This window comes from Myotis brandtii, unplaced genomic scaffold, assembly GCF_000412655.1.
Source record: "Myotis brandtii unplaced genomic scaffold, ASM41265v1 scaffold374, whole genome shotgun sequence".
NCBI lineage: Eukaryota > Metazoa > Chordata > Mammalia > Chiroptera > Vespertilionidae > Myotis > Myotis brandtii.
The window spans coordinates 3909989-3925476 of NW_005364372.1; the positions used below are offsets into that span (position 1 = coordinate 3909989).

Consider the following 15488-nt stretch of genomic DNA (forward strand, 5'->3'; position numbering starts at 1 on the left):
TCTCTCTCTCTCTCTCTCTCTCCTTTCTTCCCTTCCCTTCACTCTCTCTAGGGATCAATGAAAACATATCCTTGGGTGATGATTAACAAAATAAATAAATAAATAAATAAATAAAATACTAATTTTGTTTAAAAAAAAAACAACACAAACAACCACTCTAAATAGCAGGAGAAATGTGCCCTAACCAAACCTATCTGTTATATTCAATTCAACTATATAATTGTAGATTTGGTCGTAAAATAAATCATTTCCACCCAGCTGGCGTGGCTCAGTGGTTGAGTGTTGACCTATGAACTAGGAGGTCACGGTTCGATTCCGGTCAGGGCACATACCCAGGTTGCAGGCTCAATCAATGATTCTCTCTCATCATTGATGTTTCTATCTCTCTCTCCCTCGTATATCATTCTAAATGTATTAGTCTTTAATAGTCTCATTAGTACTCATATAAACAATGATTCAATATATGCTTTGTTTCTAAGATAAGTGAGCCATTGCTTAGAATGTAAAGTCCTTGACTTTACTTATTTTATATTTAAAATGAAGCCTGCACAATAACAAGAAGATGCTGGCCCACAAGGCAGGAGCTATGGGGTCCGCTTGGGGGTTGGGAATGATTACCTCCTAGGAAGTGGGCCATGAACTACCTGCCGTTTCAAGCACTCTGAAAACCAGTGTATTTTTGTTTTGGATTTTGAAAGAAAAATTATTATTTGAAAATTCAGCCATCATACCTCACTCAACTTACTGTCAAAATACTTCATGATAGCACATCCGATAATGATATGCTACTACTAGTTTGTTACAGGATGACTATCTAGACCTGGAACTATCCTGGGTAGAAATATGACAAAGGGAAAATGCAAGTGCAGTTTTTTCCATCAGAATGAAAGGCTGATTGGGGCTGGATGTAGCTGTATTTCAGGCTGCACAACAGAGAAGCTGTAGCAAGATTCCTTCTCTAGGTAGCCCCATTTCCTGTGTGAACTCTAAACTTCTGTTTGACCTAAGGCTTTATGTTTTCTTGACAGACAGAATTGGCAATCAGTAGATGACTGTATATTCAAATGTATTCAAGTATGTTTTAATTTTTCAGAGTTTTTGTTTCATAGAACCATAGGTTTCCTGAGTTAGGCAGAAGCTTAACTTTCTCCAATCCATTTACCGTCAGCAACTACAGAATCTAAGGAGCAATTTCTTCTTGTCTCGATGCTTTTCATCAAGACACATAGGCAAATGGAGAACATTATTATAGAACAGGAAAATGATAGAGCAAAAATTATTTTAAAAAGGATATATGTTTTCTTCCCTGCTACTGAATCATTTGGTTGATATAGTTGCACATACAATTTTCCATAGACATTGTGTGCCACCAAGAATGTAAAAAACACATGGGTAAAGCTTTGACGATGATTTCATTTTGGCAAGAGAAGAATTTTAATACCTTTGCTATACTGAGGTTTACTTTAAAAAGAAAATGAAGATAAAATTTCAAAATGCATCCTGTTGTCCTCAGCCATACTGTCAAAGCAACTAAAGGAATTTCACCGCCGATGGGACGCTACAGCTACGTGAATTAAAGAGGATGTGAAGGTTTTCCTTTCTAATTTTCCTCTCTTCTGCAATGGGCATCAGACACTTAAAGACTCTATGAAATTTTACATCTTCTAGTAAACACAGAGTAATGTGCATATGTTTATCTCTGTGGGAGCATACGCTATGCAATACTGGAAACTTCCTTTGTCACTTAGCAGGAATTCCCTGGCTTGCATAGTATTTTGTACTCCAGTTTCCCACTCTGGCGCAACATGATCTTTTTGCGGAATCCACAGCACAAATAAAAATCTTTTCAAACACTTTCATTAAGGTGGCTTATCTGTTTTCCTTTTCCCAGGTGCCCGGGGTTGTTCCTGCTGGTGTCATTTGCATCATGTTTGAAAACTAATGAAAACCCAAATACAATTAGGAAGGGGAGATGAGGAAAAGAGAGATTCCAAATCAGGGTGGATCCTTTTATTGTGCTGGAGGGAAGAGGACTGTGATGGATCTTTGATAACAGCAGTGGAGGAAATGAAGTACTGATTGCAAGTCAGGGCCGAGCTGCACATTAATACGAAGGAAATCAACATTATCCTGATTACGGCACGTGAGAAACAGATGTGACCCCCTCCTCTCTCTGTGGACGCAACAAAAGGCACTGTGCGTGCTCAAGATAACTGGGCGGAATAACACAAGATGCACGCACTTAGGATAAAAGGCAGGGGTCTCTGAGTCATTATCAAAACTTTAGGAACATCCCAATTTTGGCATAAGCATAGGTTTTGATTTAGGTTTTTATGCAGAAAAAATAAGTCATATTAATTGGCAACTGCTTGGTGCAAATGTCAAAAATATGGTGTGTTGTTATAACCTAAACAGTTACTACTTGGATGACTCCCCTGACCCTCACTTATAACTGCCCTTTGCAATACACAAACACATTCATGCCTAGTTGTTTCTTAACAGTTTTGCTTATGCCTGCTTGAGTAACCCTCACACCTCTCTTCTGTTCTGGAAGTCTCATCCTTTGTGCCCCCACAGCATAGCATTTATCCAAATCAGCCCAATGAAAAGGCTCTGAGAGCAACTCGTTATTCCTTATCTCATTCCTGCACTTTGGTAAACCATTGACAAGTCTTATCTTATTTTTCCTGCCCTTCACTCCTCTTATGATGGCATATGGTATGCCTTTTAAAATACTAATTTTGTTGACCTGGCCAGTGTTTCTCAGTGGTTAGAGTGCTGGCCTGTGCACCACAGGGTCTTGGGTTCTATTTCCAGTGAAGGACTCATACCTGGGTTGCAGGTTTAATCCCAGGTCCCAGTAGGGGTGCATGCCAGAGGCAACCAATCGATGTGTTTCTCTCACATCAATGTTTCTCTCTCTCTCTCTCTCTCTCCTTTCTTCCCTTCCCTTCACTCTCTCTAGGGATCAATGAAAACATATCCTTGGGTGATGATTAACAAAATAAATAAATAAATAAATAAATAAAATACTAATTTTGTTTAAAAAAAAAACAACACAAACAACCACTCTAAATAGCAGGAGAAATGTGCCCTAACCAAACCTATCTGTTATATTCAATTCAACTATATAATTGTAGATTTGGTCGTAAAATAAATCATTTCCACCCAGCTGGCGTGGCTCAGTGGTTGAGTGTTGACCTATGAACTAGGAGGTCACGGTTCGATTCCGGTCAGGGCACATACCCAGGTTGCAGGCTCAATCAATGATTCTCTCTCATCATTGATGTTTCTATCTCTCTCTCCCTCTCCCTTCCTTTCTAAATCAATAAAAATGTATTAAAAATAAAATAAATTATTTCCTGATATTATAATACAATCGAGAAAATTAAAGCAGTCCTTTGAAAGGCTGATCACTGGACTTTTTCTTTTTACTATTATTGGGGAGAATAAACGTGGAGGACCAATGTGGTATATTAAATGGAAAAATAATGTGAATGTATTAATGTAATGTAAAATAACAGAATTTTCTTTTGAATAAATATATGTACATATATCATATTTCCACATATGTAAATTGTATATATCAGATGGGAGAGCTTACATTTTAAACCTGACAGAATGAAAGAAAATTTGAGCCATTTCATCCAAACCTGCCTCCTGTACAGTGAGTGTAGTTAGTATATGGCTGAAACGTCTGCTGAAAACCTCAGAGCAATTGAAATGAGCCTTAAATTACCTCCCCACAATTACCTAATTCTTCTCCCCATTTCCCCTTCCCCAAATCACAGAAAAATGACATCCCTAACCCCCACAGTGTGTCAGAGCGAGGTGCAATCAGATAGAATATGGGCCGAGTAAAAGTTTGCAATAAAAAGCCGGCTTCCTGTTCCCAGTCCGACCGAGCTGCTGCTGGAGAAAGCGCCTTGATTAAACTCACGGAGCCTCATTTTTGGCACATCTTTGACCAGTTAGGCTGGCCGGGATTCTGCCCAGGCTCTGCAATTCCTCATTCCTCCTAGGGAATTACTCTGCCTCTTCCACAGCTCCTCCTCCTCCAATCAAGGGTCTGACGCTGCCCACTGACCACGGAGCTGTGTCTGCCTTTTGGCACTGGGAGCTTGTCTGTCGTAGGATGAAAGTGGAATTCTCTGCTGTCTGCAGGGCTTTCCCCAGGGACCAGAGCATGAAACCCAAACTTATATATAAAATCATATCCTGTTTGCAAACATCATATTCCCTTTGCTTCTCACTAATCTGGTCCCGTAAACCCCAGCACAGCTTGAGAGCCCATTCCTCATCTAAACAAATGCCATAAGCCCCTTTATACTTTTACAACCATGTCAAAAAATAATATTGCCTGCCAATAGTGATGTGATTGGAGTTGCCTCCTCCGAGCCATAAAAGAAGTGCAGAGTCTGTTATCAATTTCTCTAAGTGTATCAGGGGAATTATGGGTCGATTCAGTTCCAAGTTATAAATGACAACTCAAAAGCCGCAGAAGCGTTTGAAGCTGGGAGCTGATGACGACATTATCATAAAAGCCTGCTCGTCCTTGCTTTTGTGGGTTTTCTTTCTTTTTCTTTTCTTTTCTTTTTTTTTTTCTTTGTGGCCTATCAAGTGAAGAGGGAAAAATAAGGCTGAGAAATGACTTCAAGATTTCTTCACACAGCAGCAGGTCAGATGGCCAGGAAAATGATCACTATTTTTGGTGATATGTATACCCTGAGGAGTGAGAACTAAAATGGTCCTGTGCTGGCTTTTGTTTCCGGAGTCCCTTAATTATCGGTTTCACTATACTCCGACCAAGTCCTGGGATTTGGTACAATGCTCTTTTCAACGGCGCATTTTCTTGTAGTGCAATCACACAGTCATCAGAAATGAGTCATGCCATAGTAACTAAACAAAATGAAAACCAAACACAAAAGAATTCAGAAACCTTGAGGTTGTTGCTCAAAATGCAACTCAGGAGAGCATATTTTAAAGTACATTGTATACCACTCACCCACTGAGCTGCCTGAACGACACTGCTGAATCATCACATGGAATTTTAGGGAATGATTTCATAAAGTCTCAGGTAGTCTCCTCAAAAGCCATCTAATCATCAGCATTCAGTAAGTATGTAATAAACCCATCTAGTAGAAAGGTAACTGGAATTTATTTAACAGTTGGGGAGCATTTAAGTATTTTAGAATTTAAACCAGTGGGTTCATCTTAGATAATCTGAAGCAGAACGATGGCCTAAGAAAAAAGCCATTTTAGTGGTTTCCAAGCTCACTAGGGTGCCCCTATCATGCCAAGTTGGGCCACACCAAGTTCATACTGGGTATCTTTCATATACGGAGTATGTCTAGAACTGTCTGGGAGGTAAAAACGGAGACCAGTACAAATCCAGAGGATCCAGAGTCTCTCTTAGGACTTAAATCAAAACCAAAGATATTAGGGGGCAATATGATACCTTCATGTATAAGAACACAATTTAATTTCTTGAAAAAAAAACCACAGGAAGACTGAATCCAACGAGTTCTCTGGTACATCAACAGGACAAGCTTGTGTACACACACACACACATACACTCACCTAGACCTCCAAACTCACCACCAGAGACCTATAGGCCAATTTGATAAACAGAGGTAACTCTCTCCAGCCCTCTCCAGTATTAATGCAGGCAAACTTCTCCTGCCTTCTCCTGCCTCTGCTCAAGCTACAGTTTCCCACCAGCACTGACACCATCTGAATTAGGTCTGAGGACCTTACTAAGGACTTATTCTGTGACACCCACTGTCAGAAGTGACAGGCACTGTTCATTCATTGGGTACATCTAAGAGTTTGCTAGAGCAGTTCTGGCTAAAGATAAGAAGTTACCTTGCTATGGGTTTAGTGCAGCAGAGTAGAGGAAGGAACTTTGTGTTCAAGGGATAGTGAGTTATAGGCACGGCCCCGTTCAGGCTTGGGAGGTGGGTCCTGGGGAGCTGTCCTCATTTAAGCTCTGGGTCCTGGAATATAGGTACTTGTAAAGGAGTGGGGGTTTGGGGACCACCACTCTTTCAACAGTTTTGATTTCCTCACCATCACCAGACCTATAAGTAGTCCTTAGCTTTGTTTCTTTCTTTGCCTCATTTGCAGGTAATCAGCCATTCTCATAAGATGGTCACTTGGGATGTTAGAAAATAATCTCAAAGCCAATGAACCCCATGTTAAAAATCAGTTTGTCCTCTGCTTTCTAGAATAATTTTGCAAGCTCCTAGCTTCACAGGAAGCTTGCTAAAACTTAGCAAGGACACATATGGGGTGGTGATTGTCCTGTGCTGGGGGTCAAAAAGCCAAGCTCACTGGTGAGCTGCCACAGAGGGGACCTCACCACACCAGCCATGTGGCTGCTCTGCTGGCTCCAGGGGCTGTGGCTAGCCTGTTCAATATGGAAGCCATGGAAGCACCTAAAATGCTCTTTTGGAACTCTTCCACTTGGACTTTCCCATCCACCTCATACTTCCCACTTTTTCCCCTGTACTGTGTGGCTTCAGGAAGATAACCTCACTTCTCTGACACTTCAGGTTCTCATTTGCAAAATGGTGCTAATAATCATGACTATTTTACCAAGTTGTTATGAACCTCTGTTGTACACGAGAAACTGTAAAGTCCTATCAGTTGTTAGTTGTAGTTTCCACTCTTATTTCTAGAGGGCAGAATCACAGGTAAAGGACTAGAAAGATTATCCTGGATAAATCTAACATCACTAAAATGAAAGAATTTCCTGAAAATACATGGGGATTCCCTGTATAAAATTTAGTTATAGCAAAATATTGCCTAATACATGGCATACAAAAGACTAGTTTTGTTCTTTCCCTTCCATATCCAAGAAACCTAATTGAATTAAATTCCTTAGTCCTTAAACCTGGTCTAGTATATGTTGTCCCAACATGACTTAGCACTCAGCTCTACAGGATGAATGTCTATTAATGGTAAGGGTTAACTTTAAATAGATTGCAGACTATTGGGTATGTTCTAATCATCCACAAAATGTAGACACTTTTCCTCATATGTTGCTGGATTCAAACAAATTTGTCCCTGCAAGGTGTTATAAATATCCTGGGTCAAAAACATTGTTAATTATTGAAGACAAAAATGGCCCCCGGAGGTTCACAAGCATAATGTCCCACAATTCAAAGCACTCTGTGAGGGTTATGCCATTTTCATCAGGAATATAAATAATGTATCTGCATATTCAGTGTGACTGCTTTGCAAACTGAATTCTGCTACAAAACTGTACCCTCTCGTACTACCTCTTCCCCAGGTATAGAAAAGCCTAGAAAAGCCAGCTTTGTGAGCAGTGACCTGTGCAGTCACACAGGGCCCTACAGAAAGAGGGGCCTACACTGGTTAATTCTCTACTGTTGCCATCTTGCATTCTTAGTTATTGAACAGGGGGATGTGTATTTTCATTTGGCACTGAGCCCTACAAATTATGGAGTTAGTCATGCAGTGTAGTGTAACTTCTACTGAAAAACAGCCTTAAACATAATTGAATAGATAAATCAAAGGAGATATTTTTGGAAATTTGTTATTTAAAAGCAGTGAACAAACTCATACTTACCCCAAGTCCACCACAAGGTAATGAAGAAAAAAACTTTTGAGAAGCATCACCTATATAGCAAGAAGATATGAAAAAAATATAAATTGGGAATATATAGTCTTTAAATATTAATTTTTAATATTTCTAACAACTAAGTTATAATTTTTGATGTGTTTATTAATACATAGTATTATGTCACATGGTATCTATCATTTAACTCAGGAGGAAACTGATCAAATTTTAGATAGGTAAAAGCTCACAGCAAATAAATAAAAATATTACATGTAGAGTCTATTGTCCCACATGAACAAATACCTATGAAATTTAAGTCTTAAGATTTGTTTTAACTGTCCCACACATTGTACAATGTATCACAACATTTTTAAATTTATACCTTACTATGAATAACTCAGCTGTTCACTGAGTATATCCCTCTAATGTGGCTTTACAAGCCAATATTTATGAAAGACATCCATTTTTTAATGTTTCAAATATTAAAACATCTATTAAAAATACAGATTTAAATTTCTATTTCAGATATAGCTATGACTAAGTATACTTAGCCTCTCCAATATTTATAATTTTTCAAACAAACAAGTTACAAAACACTACAATGAGGTTAATACTATTTAGGGATCTATATAATACAATGATATATCTTCTCTAAAATATATGCCAAAATCTTACTTGTGACTGTCTCTTAGTATTAATACTTTAAGGAATTTTGATCCTTTTGGTTATCTGCATTTTTATTTTCTACATTATCTACTACATGAGTAGAGAAAACAAAAATAACTACTCCTAAATTTCTTAGGCTAAAATCTGCCTTGCAAAATAATTAGAGGGAAAGGAGTAGGCATTTCCCTGTCATAGTCAAATGGCTCTGAAGTGACTCAGATGAGTCACTCAGGAGATTAGTGGTAGAAGGAGGTGCAAACTTCCATTTCACCTTTCCCAATTCATTTGCTCTATTGATGATCAACGAAATAATAATGAAAAATGAAAACAGGCTTGTGGTGGAATTCACATGCCATGTCAATAAAAGTCTAAATAGATTTTAATGTCACAGAAAATATTTGATTTTTGAAAACAAGAAATTTCATGAGTTGATTTTTTCAAATGCAATAGCTAACAGATGGAAAATGATAAACAAAATTTTAAGTACAAATGAAAAAAATGATACACCTCATTATATATAAGGGTATTCATGAAAAAAATAAGCAATAGAAAACAAGTCATAAAAACATATTAAACCTGAAATGCTGACATCAGTAAAAGATACATAAAAAATTTATGGATAGCTTGGGGAGGGATAAAGTTTACTTAAGTTGTTGCTCATAACAAAGATATTTCTATATTATTGAATATTTTGCAAGGATGCATTCATATGTCATATGTGAAATTAAAATATATAATATTGTATCTTTAATGTCTGAACTCTTCATTCCATAGTTAAAGGGAATAAAGTTAATATTACAATGCAATAAAGTAATTTTAAAAAATTTATGTAAACTCAAAGAGAATAACGAAAATAAACGTTAAGCTGCTTAAGGAGAATTGTATTTAGTAATGTTTACATAATACAAAAAAGACAAATAATTTAAATTTAGTGGTGTGTAAAAATTTTAATTGACTGGCATTTTTAAAAATAATGTTATGTTGCCATCCCCATGAACTGAGATCTGGCTAGCCACAGGATTATGAAAACTGGTAGTAAGAACGACAGGAATATTAATGCTAAGGAAAACCTTGTACCAGAAATGATTGGAGAGAATTTTTTTAAAGTGTCACCTTACTGGGTCTAGAGTATTTAAAGAGATAAATGGTGCATGTTTTCAAATCTAATTATTTTATAATCTATAGATATCTTTCAAGATACAAAGACTGATAGGTCTGGTCATAATGAACTCCTCTTATTTAAATCCTCCTAACTCTGGAACATAACTAGGAAGAGTAGTATTATCAATTCAACTCGGAAATTTCATAAATTGAATGAATTTAAATTCAATGTGTGTGCACATTGACAAATTCCCCCCACCTCACCACCTCCACTCTGCATTGGGAGGGAATGGGGGAAGAAGAGGAATATACAGGAGTGAAAGAAAGGGAAAAAGAAAGAGAAATATCTTGATGGTTCTACATCTCTATACTTATACATGGCAGTCTGGTTTTTTAGATATAAATAAAAAATAAGCCATGAGAATTCAAATTTTATAAAGAACAAAAAAGTATGAAAAGTTAAACTTAAAAAACAATGGAATTATTCACTTTGAACTTGATTGGAGGAAAACGTGCTGTGTCTACTACTAGACTCACATGAGATAGTGAAGTAGTTCAGAAGTGGTATCAACGCACAATTTCATGCTTGACATCAAGACTAAGCAATGCAATGTCCTTGTTTATATTTACTCATGTGGCCTATACCTAATATTGAAATTGTTGCACTAAGCCCTGAGAGGTGCCTGTGGAACTAACTCCACATATATACCCAAAGCTAACCCTAAAATCTTCAATTTTATATCTCACATTAAATACTCAAACCTCATGAGATAAGTGGCCAGATTATTGGGGATTTAAACTTTAAAAATTAAGTTATTGATACTCAGTGTTTCATCGCATACATACATGAAAAGAGTTGCCAGAAGTCTAAACTATACATTGGAATTCCTTTTTAAATGATATTTATGTTGAATATTTTGAGAAAATCAGTTTTGTTCAAGTGAAAAATTTCGTTTGAAAAAAAAAATGATGGCATTGCCATGTTTCATAAGTAAACAGTTCCAGCTCATCAAAATTTAAACTTCATTTCTTTCACAAACATGTCTTTTCTCTTAAAATTTAGAAAATTGTTGTTTTGGAATATCTCTCAAACACCTACGTGTAAGTTCTTCCCAATTAAATCCAAAATATTTAGTCCTATATCTATACTGATTTATAGTTTAAGACTATACTAAAAAAAAAAAAATGGGGGGGGGGAGGATTGTGTTGAATATATATATCAAATTGGAGACAACTGACATCTTAACAATACTGAGTTAGGGTTAGGGTGGCAAAGTAAGAGCATGTACAAATTGGTTCAAAGTTTTTAGAAGGCAAATTTTAATCCATTCAATTTTGTGTTTAATTCTTTGACCCAGCCATTTCATTTCTAGGGGTTACTTGAAGAATATACATGCAAAATGAGATTGGTTTAGCTTCAGAAATACTTAAGGAATCAATCAGGTCAGATAAAAAAAAAAAAAATATCCTCAGAAGAGGATTAACCAAAAAATAAATAAATAAATAAAAATGAACATAGCTTCCTATCTTTAAGTGTGTGAGAATTTTGACCTCATAAAACCATGAACGGTAATGTGTGGTTAACTTCATCTTTGGGTAAATTGTGTGAGATTATTAATTCATGTAAAAATAAGGACATTTATTACGTAGTATCCACAGTAAATGAAGTACTTTACATGCAGAGATTCCTTCCTTCAACAGAAGGAAAAAAATACAGAGTACATATGTTCAGATTGACTTATTCGTCTTTATATTAACATATAGATTTAATTCTATACGAACTGTTGTTTCTCATCAAATTTTAATAATGTTTGCTAAAACACTGAATAACTTTCTTTCTTTTTAAAATATATTTTATTGATTTTTTACAGAGAGGAAGGGAGAGGGATAGAGAGTTAGAAACATCGATGAGAAAGAAGCATCGATCAGCTGCCTCCTGCACATCCCCTACTGGGGATGTGCCTGCAACCAAGGTACATGCCCCTGACCGGAATCGAACCTGGGACTCTTCAGTCCCCAGGCCAACGCTCTATCCAGTGAGCCAAACCGGATAGGGCAAACACTGAATAATGTTCATGTGTTCCCCTTTCTGTCAGTTTCTTCCAGTAGCTCCCCTGAATGCATGTAGGCATACACACACTAACTCATCTTCCTTTACTTCATAAGGTGAGGGATACCTGCCTACTGCATGTCAAATATTTGCTTTTGAATTCTTTAGGACCAGTTAATATAAAATCATTCTGAAATATTGAATTAGGTGAGAGAGTCCAATAATTTGGAATTGACACAATAGGTTTTATTGAAAGAAGGGGACAAAAAAAAAGCCCTGCAATACCTTTTTTTAAGTTAAAATTGTTTTTAAAATATCCTTTTGGTATGTATAGCTATGTCATGTATTGTTATTCCACTATAAAAGGTTGTTAATAAACTTAATAGAATTGTTTCAGCTAAAATAAGGTTCTGTATTGAACTTTTTCCAAATCTATTACTTCTATTGTTCATTTATATAACCCTGTTCAACATTCATTTTATTTTAAAATCCGATGGCAGAAGTTTGAAAAATAATATGTTAACTAAAAATTATGTTTATTAGTTTTCTACTTCTGCCACTTACTTTACTGTTTAATTCTACAGTGAAGACATTAAAAAGATTATATCAAGTTTTAAAATGCAATCTAACTATAAAATGCCATATTCTAGGCATAGCACTAAGGAGTTTTCACTTAAAAGAAGTTGTACTATGCCCTCTGTCTGTTAGGTCACAAAGAAAAAGAACTGAATGACACAAAACAAATGGAAAAGGTGAAGATAAATTTGCATAAAGATTGTGAAAACCTTTCTTCTTTTGGTTTAAAAATGTAAGCAAACAAACTCAACTGTGCATTTATTCCTGTGTGCTAAAATGCAGTGGAGAAAAGCTATTCAAATAAACATGAATTTAAATGTTAACGTCATGGAACTTGCATGGTCATTTTTTCTAATGCAAGATTTTTCTTCATCTGCATTGGCTTATTGTACGGGACTCACTCATTCCAAAGAGCACTGCTTGCCAAGTATTTTGAACTGACACCCGCCTTGACTAATGATAGTGCTGGAATGTGCTGTTCTCAGTAGAAGAGAGGCCCATACAGACCTAGGAGCGTCCTGGGGTCCAGCTTCTGTCCGTCCAGGGGGTTGGTGCCGTACAGCAGTGAGTGATGTGCAGAGTGAACAAGCTGTATTTCCTCCAGGCTGGCTTTTCGACCTTGAATCCGCTGAAAGAAAACAGCAGAAGCCTACAGTACTCCACTGACAACGTTTCGAAGAAAATAAGGCCCCAAGTCACATTTAAGATGATTAATAATGGGCTGAGTTTCATCATGAAGGAATGTGACACTGATTTGCTTAGTAAAGTACCATAATAATATTTGAAAAATGAGAGTAGGCAACGTTCAGGACCGATGGACTGCTTGTACCTAAATGGGCAACTGACATAAAGCATATTCTCCTTTGGCATAAAAAAAAACTATAACAAAGAAATTAATAGCTAACTCCTTTGCAAAAGTATCAGCTTAAAAACAAACAGGGTCTGTAGTTTTGCTGAGAAGTAAATTGATTAACATCTTATTTTACATTCACCTAAAACATTTGTTGAAACATATTCCTTATTGTTTCTTAAAGGACTTAAGTAAGACCAATACATTTCAATGTATTTGTTTAGAACAAATATGCTGATCACTCCTCCATGTGTGTGCACCTCATAGTAGTGTTCATCGACAGCGGTGGGAACCTTTTCTCTGCCAAAGGCCATTTGGATATTTATAACATCATTCACTTAATGTAATTCACTTATCATAAATTGATGTTGCTATGAACAAAGCTCCTAGATTTATTGAATTTTGAGCCCTGCCTGTTGTTGCCTTGGCAGGGCCAGACCAAATGATAAGGCCCCCAGGCTGAAGGTTCCCCACCCTGATCTAGACCAATGTGTGACCTATGGGATCAGTAACAGTTCAGGAACTGTTTATGGTCTGATGAGGTCTGTATAGAATTCTAAGTAAACATTAAGAAACTTTTATAGTAAATTGACAGAGTATCTTTATGACTGTTGAATCTAATAGAATCTTGTACGTCCTTCAATCAATTTTCATTTTTGTAGTGTTTCATTTTTAATACACTTTATAAAAGCATTAGTTTGTGACAGAATGGGAATGAAACAAAAATGATAACCACTGTTTAACCAGAGACAGGCTGAGACACTCCAGACCCAGTCAATATTTCTACACACCTGCTAGGTAGAGACTTTCACGTCACCTAAGAAAGAACAGTCCTTTGGAAGACAAAACCATACGTTAAGTTGTTAAGTTAAAGCTCAGCCAGTCAATCTGCGGCCACAGTTCTCAGCTGGCATGTCTGTGGGCCCAAGAAATATCATGTTGGTGTATGAAGTGAATTAGCCCAACTTTTTAAAATTGCTGTTTCCTAAAATTACCCAGATAGTGTTAATATTTCACTTAAAATATGTATCATAATAAGGTACTTATAAGGCAATGGATTGGAAGAGAACGACGTTCAGTGAACTTCGAAGAGAATCTGTCCTTTCATGTCCCTGCCCAGGGATCACCAGGTGACACAGAAACCTCAGGTGACAACAGCACCTCCCTCAGGACCAGGACACGTCCATATTCAACCTCCCTAATTTACGGGGATGTGGCAGCTGTGGATGTGTGAGCAGCCGGAAGCCTGGACTTACTGACACTTCCTAGGGTTTTACTGTGTAGAGACTGGAGTGATAGAAAATGGAAATTTCTTGACACTGTGCCATTATTTGCTAAACAAATAAATGCTTATGGAATTTCCTTTGTCACAGCATTGAAGTTCCTCCCTTTTGACACCCAATTTACATTTCTAGAGGAATAAAATTATGTTTCAGAGAAATTATTCCAAGGTAGGCAATAATTAAATTGAAATGAAACCAGGTAAGTAATGCTGAAGACAAAGGCAAATGTGTGATGGCCATCTGATCAACCATTGCCCTGATCAATAAATAAACACATTATTGGCATTTGTGACTTAATGATAAACATTAAATTTGAAAATGTTTATGGAAGAGCAGAACAACCAAAGCAATAGAATGAGAAGACATGAGAGAAAAATAGGAAGCAAATGTTCAAAGTCAATATTAAAGAGAAACATTTTAACTGAGATTTCAGCTGCTGGAAAATCCAAGATAAACAGTGGCAAATCCATGGTCTGAGTCATCTAAAACTGGAACGAGCAGAGGACTGGAAACCAGACTGCAGCAACTAGTTCTATCCGGCAGAATAATGAACACTGTGAAACAACAGGGCTTCCAGCTCTCACTTCTATGAACCTAAGAATTCCATAGCCACTCAAATTTTATAAGCTCATACAGTGAATCATCTATGTCTTAAATAATGTCAGTTCTATAGTTAATAATCAGACCCACATTTTGACTGATATCATAAAGTTTCATTGATTTTTTTTCTTTTTCTATAAATATATTTTTCCGCTCTGAAACTGAATTTCTGCCTCTGGTATGCCATTAAATACCAGTAATAAGAAATATATCTTTTATGTTTTCATTCACCAGTCACATATATTTACAGCCATACACTCTTTGCTTGCGCCAACTCCTTTCTCCTTTTCTCAATCACATATTTGAAAAAATAACCTGCTAACATGATTCAATTATTGACAATAACCCAAGTGCTGAGACATCATAAGAGAACTCCTGCTAAACTTGAGTATCAGTCATCCCCTTAAGTGATATCAGCTAACGAACAGTAAGGATAGAACAACTGGCCAGCCTATTGGACATGTACTTATTCTGGTTTACACTCTAGTGTAACTTGTCACTATTAAAATGTAACACGGTTCATTTTACTGCTTTGATTTCACTTTTCCCCCCTTCTTTCCTTCCTTTTGACTCCCAGGAAGTATTTTACACTGGCCCTTTTTATTATTATAAAATATAGTTCTTTTAAACAACAATTACATTAAAGATAAGGAATACTTATTCTTAATCATCACTTCTGCTTCTATGGCTGCTGGAGGGTAAGACCCACACACAGGACCTGCATGTTCCTACAGAAAGCTGTGGGGGGAAAAACAATGCAATACGAAAAATGTCTAC

General features: G+C 36.7%; 1 protein-coding gene across 1 annotated transcript in view; it reads right to left on the bottom strand.

Annotated features, from left to right (window-relative positions):
• Positions 1-15488, bottom strand: part of HDAC9 (histone deacetylase 9) — an 846941-nt gene that overhangs the window by 209497 nt on the left and 621956 nt on the right. The window contains exons 16-17 of the mRNA XM_014544651.1: positions 12486-12606; positions 7595-7644 (exon numbers count right to left, since the gene is read on the bottom strand). Of these exons, the coding sequence (XP_014400137.1) occupies positions 7595-7644; positions 12486-12606 (171 nt within the window). The remainder of the gene's footprint in view (positions 1-7594; positions 7645-12485; positions 12607-15488) is intronic.